Raw genomic sequence first — 12,225 nt, forward strand, 5'->3', positions numbered from 1 at the left:
AATTCACATATTAATTCAATCAGTTTTCCAACAAAATAACAGTGAGTTTTCCTTTCAAAACTAAGGAAATACTAAAATGTATCAATACAGAGAATATTCAGAGAAATTCTGAAATGACTACTACTGAAGATCATCCCTCTCCAACATTAAAACATTTTATAATTAATAGTATTCAAAACTAATAAGAATAGTTCAGAAATAATGACAGTTAATATTTACTTAGTACTTCTTAAGCATATTACTGTCTTTAGCAATTTATCATCATAAACTATTCTGTGAGGTAAATATTATTAATATGATTTCATTTTACAGAAAAGGAAACTAAGGCATAAAGAGATTAAATAACTTGCCCAAGGGTACACAAATAATAAGCAAAATTATATACAGTGTTAAGGTGGCATTGTTTTTTAGTTGCAAAGTCATGTCCAACTCTTTTGCAACCCCATGGACTGCAGCCCACGAGACTCCTCTGTCCATGGGATTTCCCATGCAAGAATACTGGAGTGGGTTGCCATTTCCTTCTCCAGGGGATGTTCTGACTCAGGGATCGAACCCAAGTCCCCTGCATTGGTAGGCAGATTCTTTCCCACTGAGCTACCAGAGAATCCAATAAGCAAAAGAACCAGGTTTTGAACTCAGACAATCTAGTTCTACAGCCTGCCTTCCTAACCAACATTAGCATATAAAAAGCTGCTAAATTGAATATCATAATTTAAGATTCATGAATTGCAACTGAATAAGCAATAAACAAATATGTGATAATTCAAAAGAAAATGTCAAGTAGGAAAAACAATATTTGCAACATGTAACGCACAAAGGGCTAATTTCATTAATCTACAAAGACCTCATACACATTAAGAAGAAAAATGATGACTCAAAAAAGGCAAAGAATTTTATGGAGTGTGAATTATACCTCAATTTTAAAAATGGGCAAAAGATATGAAAAAGCAATTCACAGAAACATAAACACAAAGAGTAAATGAAAATACCATAATATGATCACCTTTGCTCATATTTTATGATGTAAAAATGGGCAAAAATTAAGAAGTTTGATAATATCTAAATTATAATCTCTATTATTTCATACCAAAAGGGACTAGAACTTCTTTCAGACTCCAGGTCTGGGGTAGAAAATTGCCCAATGAGCCTGGAATAGTTTGACTACCAGAAAGTAAAGAAGCTACCAATAACTGCTGGTGAAGATAGGATCAATTTGAAGGGGCTCCTAATGACCAAAAATGGGAATTTTTTTGAGAATTATTAAGAATAAAAAGAGCAATGGGTTGAAACACTTCAAAACTATTTAAAAGTCATGATAAAACTTAAGAATAAAACTAAAAAAAACAAAACAAATAATCATCACCTTTGCAGGTTAACAAAGTACTAATTCATAGAAAGAACAGAATGTCAACAACTTTCTTAAGATGAAGAGTCATCTCTCTGCTCAGGAGAAAAGGTATAGAGAAATAACACCCTTCAGGACTAGCATGTTTTGGGTTTTGTTCTGGCTTTTTTTCCCCCATAATAAACCTTTATCAATATTATCTGTAAATTTTTAAAACCAAATTTAACTTGTCTATCTTAATCATTACCATTATAGCAAATAGTGCATTAGTGCTTTTTAATCCCGTTCATTGTTCTCTTTCTCATTATTATGACAAAGTAGAAAAATCCTATAACAAAGCAGTTACAGTATATGCCAGATTGTCTTTTTTTTCCCCCCCTAAAAATAAAGTTCCAGCTTCCAATGACTATTTCCTACCAAAAATCACAGCATTCCCATTAGGAGAAGAAAATGCTTACCCATATTTTCCAAACAGTGAAACTGTTGTCCCTCCCACAGGCACTGCTTTTCCTGGTCCATACACATCCCATATTGTCAGGGCCACTTGGGCATTCCTGGGCAGGTCAGGGTATTTCACAGGCAGTTTTAGCCATTCATTCCAGCTATGAAAATAAGGTAAACAAAAACATAAAGCTAAGGACAGAAAATCAACATAGACATATGTGTATAACTTTCTTCTAAATTAACAAACCATACAAGAAATCTGATTCAGAGAAAATGTACCAAAGATTAGTTACTAGTACAAAAATTAACTTGGCACTTATCTTAATTTTGCTCTAGGCAAGTTCAACTTTAAACATAAAAAATCTGTTATTTTAACTTCACTTCACTTTATTGGACTTTGCAGATTCTGAATATTTTACAAGTTGAGGTTTATGACAACCCTGCATCTAGCAAGTCATGGGTACCATTTTTCCAACAACAACATTCGCTCATTTTGTGTTTCTGTGTCATATTTTGGTTAATTTTTGCAATATTTCAAACTTTTTCATTATTAATGTTTTTATGGTGATCTTTTGTGATCTTTAATGTTACTACTATGACTCACCGAAGGCTCAGATCACAGGAAGTTTTTAGCAATTAAGTAATTTTTAATTAAGGCACATATACTGTGTTTTTAGACACAATGTTATTGCATACCAAAGAGACTAATAGGATAGTATAAAGGTAATTTTTACATGCACTGAAAAACCAAAAAAAAGTACTACAATATTTGTTTTATGGTGGTGAACTAAACTCAGACCTGTAGTATCTGCAAGGTATGCCTACAGAACACGTGAAAAAAATTTCTGAAAGACAAAATTCATGAAAAATAATGCTGCTAAGTCCTTTAATCAAGAAACTCAGACATCAAAAATTTGCTATATAGCACTGAGTGCTATAATCAATATCTCATAATAAACTGTAGTGGAAAAGAATTCAAAATGATACAGATATATACATATGTATATGTATGATAGAATCACTTTGCTGAATATCAGTTCAGTTCAGTGAATATCAATCATACTTCAATTTTTTAAAAAAGCAGAAACAGACAATATGACTAAGATACAAGGCTATAATAACAGTTCCCTGGTGACTCAGTGGTAAAGAATCCACCCCTAAGCAGGAGACATGGGTTTGATGCCTAGGTCAGGCAGATCTCCTGGAGAAGGAAATGGTAATCCATTCCAATATTCTTGCCTGGGGAATACCACAGACAGAGGAGGCTGCCAGCTACAGTCCACTGGGTTGCAAAGAATTGGACATAACTTAGTGACAAAAACAACAACAACAAATAAAAACCTGGGAAAACACTTAAACCTGTTAAAACCAAACTTGTTTTCAACCAAACTATGATTTTTTTTAATGTAAGTATCCTCCAGAACAGCTTTTTATCAAGAAAAGAAAGAAATTAGAATTATTCATGTTATACTCAAAACATGCTATATACGGTCCTATAATATATAGCAGGATCTCAATAAAGAAGAAGAAACCACCAAAAATTCAAAGAGGTCAAAGGAGACCATCCAGTAACTTTGTAACATGAAGAAGTTACTAGACTGCTCTGGACAAACATATGACAATTTTTTAGGTGAGATTTTTCTTTCACTCAAGTTATTTATTAATATTAATAATGTTTAACTATTGTTTTTTAATGCTTTCAAAGCATATTTGCACATATGCTTTCACTAAGGAATGTTTGCTCTTACTAACAGTAATGTCAGTACCAGTCTCCCATTTTTTTTTTCATTCTCTATTCACCTCTGCAAATTTTCTCCTGCATTCAAACTTAATACTTGATTTATCTGATCATTTCCACTACCTTAAACAACAGATGGCTTTTAAAATCCCCAAAGAAAACCATGCAAACACACAAAGTAATATCCAGCAGACACACAGAATTGATTCTCCTGTTTACTCAAAATTATTCTGCTTGCTCAAAATTATTCTCAAAGGGCATATCGGAATTTAGGTCAGATAAACCCACACAGAGTCGGACACAACTGAGGCGACTTAGCAAACCCACATCAGTGAGAATCTAAACAGAATTTTCATAAATTTAAAGAACAAAACACTTACATCCACTATATTATAGGAAAATTAGAGATGGCTATTAATTTAAAGGAAACGCTAAACAACCTGAAATCTTTTTCTTCTACAAAGTTCTTAAAAAAATAAAATACATGCTTTAAAAAGCCTTTCTTCACTACAGATAAGCTTGGAAAACTAAATGAATTTATTTATTTACTAATCACATGATGGGCCAGACTGAAAAGGTAAATTATAAGCAGTGTTACCTTATGCCAATAAACAAACCACAGAGATTAGCTAACACAGGCTAAGTTAAAAAGAAAAGTGAGTGACACTATCCAAAAATGAGCTGTGAAAATATTCACCTCTATATTCTGTCCTTTGACTAGGAGAAAATAAAGTTGCTCAGTCAAGTCTGACTCTTTGCAACCCCATGGGCTTATATACAGTCCATGGAATTCTCCAGGCCAGAATACTGGAGTGGGTAGCCTTTCCCTTCTCCAGGGGATCTTTCATACCCAGGGATTGAACCCAGGTCTCCCACATGGCAAGCAGATTCGTTACCAGCTGAGCCACAAGGGAAGCCCAGGAAACACCCAAGAGCAAGTAATCATTTGCTTCAAACTTCATTTGCCTCAAACCTTGATCCATCCAACTCCAGGTCCTCACACCTCTTCAGATTAAAGCAAAAACACTTTAACCTGTTTTACATAATGGGCTTCTGCAGAAGATTTCTTTTGAAGAATGAATCTACAGCTAAAAAATAGTTTGAAAACTGCTCAAGATACTCTAGAAATTATGGAAAGATGTGGTGAGACATTAAGGAGCTGCGTATTCAAAATTTTGTTCTCTCCCTTCCCAGGGATCATCCCTTTCTCCTGCCCCAGCTCTGGTTGTGATGGTTTAGTCGATAAGTCAGGTCCGACTCTTGAGACTCCATGGACTGTAGCCTGCCAGGCTCCTCTGTCCATGGAATCTTCTAGGCAAGAATACTGGAGTGGGTTGCCATTTCCTTCTCCAGGGGATCTTCCCGACCCAGGGATCAAACTCAGGTCTTATACACTGCAGGCAGATCCTTTCTCATCTGAGCCACCAGGGGGAAGCCCCAAATCTAATTAGACCTAAATTCATTTGGCAACTTGCAAATGTTCCCAGATTCAAAGCGCTTTTTTGGATGATCTAATTTCCTACCATTAACCCCACTCCCATACATCACTGTACTAATTCTCTAGTCTGATTAATACATTCCAAACTCCTAACTTTCTAACTTTAAAATCGTAGGTCTATGTATAAAACCATTTCAAACCTTCCACATGACAAAACAGAATATCAATTTTTAAAAAAGTATAAACCACTGGCAATGCAAAATAATATTCATATATTTCATATATATGTAACGTAAACATTTGCAGCATTTCATGCCTAAAATTGATGATTTTACCCTAAGTGTAAAGGAAGTACAGGTTCCCTCACTATGGGCTCTTTTATTATAGGACAAGATAGAATAGAATACGATAGGAGGAGACTCAATTTGGAATGAATTCTTCATTATTTGAACTCGTACGACTCACTATTAGAAACTCTGAAATCAGATTTAGACAACTTAGAATTTCATCCTACCCAAAAATACTTTCTCAACTAAGGAAATGCAAAAATTAAGATATCAAGAGATTCTTTCATAGTATAATTTTCCCCACAGAATACAGAATTTTTTTTATTTTAAGTAACTGCTTATAGAAAACAATGGCTGTAAAGTTTGCCCTTATTTATTCTAAAAGTAGTTTTTGTACTGTTGAATTGGTGAAAAATTCAATTATTAAATACTAAAGAGCAGGATGCACAAAATCTTCAAGTGTTTCTCCTAAGCCCAAAGTGTACGTACATTTAAAAGAAAACAAAAGCCTCATTACATGAGGTATTTTCTCAATCTATTTTCTTCACAACTGTTTTAAACCTTTTAATAATAATAATGATAATAAAAGCCATTCTGGGTATTTTAGAGTACTTTCTTAGCTTCACAATTTAAAAAATATAAATTAAAAATCTCCGATCTCCATTTGAGAGAGCAGATATGAAACTTTTTAAATCCTTGAAAATACATAAACAATGCACAGAGGAGTTGGTAAATGGAAGGAAGAGGAGAAAAATGCTAACTTCCTTATAACTTGGAATTTGCTTTTGCTCTATTTTATTGCCGAGGCATGGTACAGACCATCATACAATTTTCCTCAAAAAAGTGGAATTCACCATAAATGTTGACTTTATAGACCTAAACCTAAATTTCTGGTTCTAAGTCTTTTGGGGGTCACAAGCCACCTCAAAAAGTCTAATAAAAGCTTTGAGCTGTCCCTGTAAAAACACATGAGACACAAAACATTCTGCATAGAATTTCAAGGTCTTGTAGATTTTGTGATTCCAGTTTAAGAACCTCTGATACAACCTCTGATACAATTTAGGAGTTTGGATGGATTGTTTTAGGTGCAATAATGGTACTGTAGACATACAGAAATATTTAAGATTATACAATATTGGAATTTGCTTCAAAATATCAGTGAAATAAAAACAGTGACCTTGAGGTAGTAGTTAATGAAGCTAGGAGACAGGGAGCTGGAAGTTCATTACATTATTCTCTACTTCTACGGGCTTGAAATTTTCTAGAATAACAAGTACAAGTGCATTAACATATTTGCACGCGCACGTGCGTGTGTGTGTGTGCGTGTGCAGCCACAAAAAAGACTACCAAAAATAAAATTTAAAAAACCCACATAATTAAAATAGTTGGCTTCCATGCAGACAGATCATCAGAGCTTAGGTTTCTGAACTCTCTAGAAAACTTTTCCCAGTCTGCTGGGCCACACTTGGTTAAAAAAAAGAAGTGGGGAAAGGGCTGCACCCTCAACAGCACAGCTTGAGAGTCCATGTGGCCATCCCCTGTCCTCCATGAATACTAAAGATATAAATTCCTTCCTAGAGAAGCACACAACCTGCTTATCCTATACCAAGCCTACCAAGGTACTGAATAATACTCATGGATCAATCATTAAAACTACACCATTCACTCTATCAAAAAAGTGTCAAGAGATTTTATTAAGGACCTACAAGAAAAACAGGAACTTCATATTCACTATATTTACCTTGAATACCAACAATGGCCTGCTAATATACCATGATTAATAAACCAAGAACTTTTAAAAATTAAGTTATTTAAGACAAACATCTGATCCAGATGATAATACATCTCTCTCTCTCTAAAGATCTGAATTTCAAGTATCAGTTGAAACATCTGACTATCCAGTAGTATTTCTGTGTTCAAGGGCAGAGAATGGGAACAAATGTAGAGATGTGTTTTTGTCTTGGGTCATTCTGTGAATCAGTCATATCAGTTCTTATTCATATAAAAATACTTCAATGTACTCAATACAAACATAAATTCACTTCCACCTCAATTAGTTATAATACTGCTATGTATAACAACTTTATCTGAGTAGGTTCCTACTTGATCTACAGTTATAGGTACTAACTAATTTTAATTCCTTTGTTATCCCTTCCAAATAATACTTTCAGTATCTATGAAAAAAAAAAAAATTGGAGAACAGTTAGGAACCCACCGTATGCAAGAAAACAACTTACTTCCATCTTGTACTAAACGCCTTGTAGGAGGTTCTTACTGGCAAAGCCAAAGGCTTCCCTTCGGCAAAAACTTGGCAAGTAACATAGAGGTCTGAACATGTTTCTTGATACAGTCCTGAAAACTTCAACATTGGGTCTTCTAGAACGGCTTTGTAACTCTTTTGTTCTCTCTTCCCTTCCAGACTTCCTCTGAAAGCATAAAATAACATTTAGACACATTTCTTAAAAACAAACCTAACAAATACTAAGAAGACTTAATGGTTATGTTGTAGTAAACTTATGCTTCCTCAACATTTTCCTAGAGATGAAACTAAAGTCTAGAGATCTCTTAAAATCCTAGGATACCAAAGATCATTTCTATTTTCATTAGCATACTTCTCTACTTCAGGCTTCTTAATTTTAAACCCTGTCATCAACTGCTGGATCTATCTTTAAGATGTCACCAGTTCTCCAAGCATTATTTTTTTTTTAATTTCAAGTTGACACTTAGCCAAAGCCTTTGACTGTGTGGATCACAATAAACTGGAAAATTCTCAGAGATGGGAATACCAGACCACCTGACCTGCCTCTTGAGAAACCTATATGCAGGTCAGGAAGCAAGAGTTAGAACTGGACCTGGAAAAACAGACTGGTTCCAAATAGGAAAAGGAGTACCTCAAGGCTGTATATTGTCACCCTGCTTATTTAACTTCTATGCAGAGTACATCATGAGAAACGCTGGGCTGGAAGAAGCACAAGCTGGAATCAAGTTTGCTGGGAGAAATATCAATAAGCTCAGATATGCAGATGACACCACCCTTATGGCAGAAAGTGAAGAGGAACTAAAAAGCCTCTAGATGAAAGAGAAAGTGGAGAGTGAAAAATTGGTCTTAAAGCTCAACATTCAGAAAACGAAGATCATGGCATCTGGTACCATCACTTCATGGGCAATAGATGGAGAAACAGTGGAAACAGTGTCAGACTTTATTTTTGGGGGGCTCCAAAATCACTGCAGTTGGTGACTACAGTCATGAAATTAAAAGATGCTTACTCCTTGCAAGGAAAGTTATGACCAACTTAGGTAGCATACTGAAAAGCAGAGACATTACTTTGCCAACAAAGGTCCATCTAGTCAAGGCTATGGTTTTTCCAGTAGTCATGTATGGATGTGAGAGTTGGACTGTGAAGAAAGCTGAGCACCGAAGAATTGATGCTTTTGAACTGTGGTGTTGGAGAAGACTCTTGAGAGTCCCTTGGACTGCAAGGAGATCCAATCAGTCCATTCTGAAGGAGATTAGCCCTGGGATTTCTTTGGAGGGAATGATGCTAAAGCTGAAACTCCAGTACTTTGGCCACCTCATGAGAAGAGTTGACTCATTGGAAAAGACTCTGCTGCTGGGAGGGATTGGGGCAGGAGGAGAAGGGGACGACAGAGGATGAAATGGCTGGATGGCATCACTGACTTGATGGATGTGAGTCTGAGTGAACTCCAGGAGTTGGTGATGGACAGGGAGGCCTGGCATGCTGCGATTCATGGGGTCACAAGGAGTTGGACACGACTGAGCAACTGAACTGACTGACTGACCACTTATTCCCATATTCTTTCAACAACATTTATTGTACTCAGCATAAAGGCCCAGCAATGAAAGACAAGATAAATAATACAGTGTTATAAGAAAATATTAAGTCCTTGCTCTGGGGAGAATACTTACTGTTAACTGCATACTTTTTTATACTTTCAATTTATTTTTTTACTATGTAGATGTATTATCTAGTCCATTTTTTAAATCAAGAAATATGGTGTTTTAAGTCATAAAAAATATGCATAAGATTATAAAAGAGATAGGAACATTGCTTGGAAATTAAGATTACATCATATACTGTGCCAGGCATTTTATAGAGACTTTCCTACTTACTTCCCACCATCTTACCATTTTATAAATCATGAAGCAGAGACTCAGAGATAGAATTTATTATTGAGGATCACAAAATAAATAACAGAGCAGACAATAAAAAACAGAACAGAGGATGCCAAAGCCAGATGTAATCAGAAAAATACATCAAAACGTCTCAGGAACACCTTGGAGGCAGGGGCTCATAACCCAGATAGATGCCTGAAATGAGCCTAAACAATACACAGGAGTTGAAGAGCTACAGGCAGGACGTCATCCCAGAATTAAAGTACACCATATAAAGGCAAAAAGGTAAGACTGTGTGTCTGGGGAACTACAAGTTGGTACAGCTAAAGCATAAAGCTCATGTGGAGAAGAAGCTAGAGATGAGAATCAAGGGGAGGCGGACAACAAAGCTAAAAAGTAGCCACCACATTCAGTTCAGTGCCTGTAACAAAATGAACATTCAAAAATCTGTTAATTGAACAATTTGAAGTGAGAGTACTATGATCACATTTGTGTTTATGATACTTTGGCAGGAGTGAAAGAATGTAATGGAGAGATGGGGTTGAAAGCAAGGTCAGTTGGAAGACTTTCTATCAAAATTAAAAGGAAAAGGATAGATTAAGACTAGGGCAGTGGGCTTTCCAGAGGACATGGATCAAAGACCCTGAGAAGGTAGATTCACAGCAACTTGTGAATGATGAAATAGAGGTGAGAGATGGGTGTCTGTATGACTCCTTAAGATTCATTTTCTGTCTTAACCAATTCAGTGAATAATGCTAACAGTCACCAAAATAGAGTAAGAGAAGATTAACATTAAAAGGGCAGGCTAATATGCTCCGTTTTGGACAAGTTACTTCTAAAGTGCAAATTATTAAAATGATAGAAAGAGATGAAAAGACCTGGGAAAAACAGAATTTTAAAATTTACTATTCTTTGATTTTATGATCCTAAATTGATACTTCCTCCCCTCCCCAAAATCAGTCTCAGAAAATAAAAGGTGTTTAGGACGAAATTTTCCTCAAAACACTCAACGCATCTGTTAATAAGGGACCAGTTTTCCTTAAATTTTTTTCATTTTTCCTTTTAATGTCTAAAAGTTTCAAACAAAGAAAAAATGCATTCATACACCCAAGAAACACTGAGAGGAATGGGACTGAAGGAAAGTCCTTTACCAGATGATGGCAACACAGGTCCTATATAAGCATCTATCTGTAAAAACTACTTTAAATAGGTGTGTCAAGCATTACAAAGGTGCAGTTTGGTTGTTGATATTTTATTCTTACTGTCACCACAAAATCAAAAGTAAAGGACTTATCAGGGTCTGAAGTAAGTAACTTTCAGAAACAATCATTCAAGGGAGCATCTAAGGACTGAGAAAATGTAAGCGTGCAGCCCTTTGCCCAAGGTACATTTGTTGAATACTGACTAAGATATGGTGAATGATGTTAGATTAATAACGTGATAATCTACGATCGTTTTCACATTTGAAAATGTATCTGCTGCTAAGTCACTTCAGTCGTGTCCGACTCTGTGCGACCCCATAGACGGCAGCCCACCAGGCTCCCCTGTCCCTGGGATTCTCCAGGCAAGAACACTGGAGTGGGCTGCCATTTCCTTCTCCAATGCATGAAAGTGAAAAGTGAAAGTGAAGTCGCTCAGTCGTGTCCAACTCCTAGGGACCCCACGGACTGCAGCCCACCAGGCCCCTCGTCCATGGGATTTTCCAGGCAAGAGTACTGGAGTGAGTTGCCATTGCCTTCTCCAGAAAATGTATCTAAGAGACTGCTAATGGACATAATTTTCAACTTGCTCCTAGCTGTTCCCCATCTCGGTTCCATTAGTGTCGTCTCAAGACGTCATTTCCTGGACTTCAACTGTGATGCCTCAAGACTTTCCTGCAAAGATCTCTTCTCATATATTCTGGTCCCTTTACAACCGGAACCTTCCTCACTTTTGACTGACTTCCAGCTTCAGTAGCTGAACAAAAATAACTGACTGTTCCTCACATTCAATCTAAGCCTCTCTCACCTCTCATGTTTTTAGTACTATATCCAATTCTCAGCTACTTTATCTGCCTCTCCGTAATTTCTTCAGTCTCCATTCCACCTTCCAGTCCCGTTTTAAAGTAATATCTTCCAGTTATAACGGCAGGACGACGATTTAACCAAGACTTGATTTCTCTGTAATATGAGACAGTAATAATCCCACAAACGGTTGCTGTGAATAGCAAAACGCTTTCTAGAAAACAAACCCTGCCGAATTTACAGACTTACTCCTACCGCTGTCTTTCGCACGAGATCGCGCCCTCGGCCTTCCCGCACGGCCCCTCTCCGACCTCCAGTCCACCTCCGCTGGCCCGGCTGCAACCCTCCCGGCCGTGGCCAGGCCGACCCTCAAGCTAAGAACCATCTTCTCTCCCCAACACGCAGGCCCCTGCCGCCCCGCCTCAGCCTCGGCAATCCCCGTCCCCGTCCCCGGCGTCTCTCACATTTTAAGCTGCACGTTGATGTCCAGGTCACAGCTGTAGACATAGTGAAACTTCTCCGCTTCCCCCATGGGACCACCAAGTCACAGGTACACCTAAGGCCGAAAGCAGGGCGCTGGGAAGAAGCTGGGGCTGAACTCGCAGAACAGCACCACACAGGCGCTTCCGCTTCCGCCTCTAGGACCTGGCGCCGCCAATCCCTGACCGGAGCGCGACCGGAACTCTCCGCCCCGCCCAAGCGTTCTCCTGCGCATGTGCAAAGACACTCGCCATCTTGCTTGAGTGCAGAGGATTCCGGAAACGCAGTATACTTGATTACATTCTAGACTTCCTGTATTCCCGCGGTTTTGTTTTCGATTTTTTGTTTTAAGAAA

The 12,225-nt window shown here is 37.3% G+C and overlaps 1 protein-coding gene across 4 annotated transcripts in view; it reads right to left on the reverse strand.

The window, feature by feature from the left end:
- PIK3C3 (phosphatidylinositol 3-kinase catalytic subunit type 3) overlaps positions 1-12,015 on the reverse strand; it is a 159,844-nt gene extending 147,829 nt beyond the window's left edge. For 2 of the 4 annotated variants that reach the window (XR_001917180.1, XM_005696968.3), the window contains exons 1-3: positions 11,855-12,015; positions 7,490-7,678; positions 1,804-1,947 (exon numbers count right to left, since the gene is read on the reverse strand). Coding sequence is in view for 3 of the 4 variants with exons in the window: in XM_005696968.3 (XP_005697025.1) it covers positions 1,804-1,947; positions 7,490-7,678; positions 11,855-11,922 (401 nt within the window). In the remaining variant the exon portion in view is untranslated. The remainder of the gene's footprint in view (positions 1-1,803; positions 1,948-7,489; positions 7,679-11,854) is intronic. The other 2 variants (XM_013974301.2, XM_005696969.3) reach the window with 2 other exon arrangements.

This window comes from Capra hircus, chromosome 24 (assembly GCF_001704415.2).
Source record: "Capra hircus breed San Clemente chromosome 24, ASM170441v1, whole genome shotgun sequence".
In the NCBI taxonomy this organism is placed as follows: Eukaryota; Metazoa; Chordata; class Mammalia; order Artiodactyla; family Bovidae; genus Capra; species Capra hircus.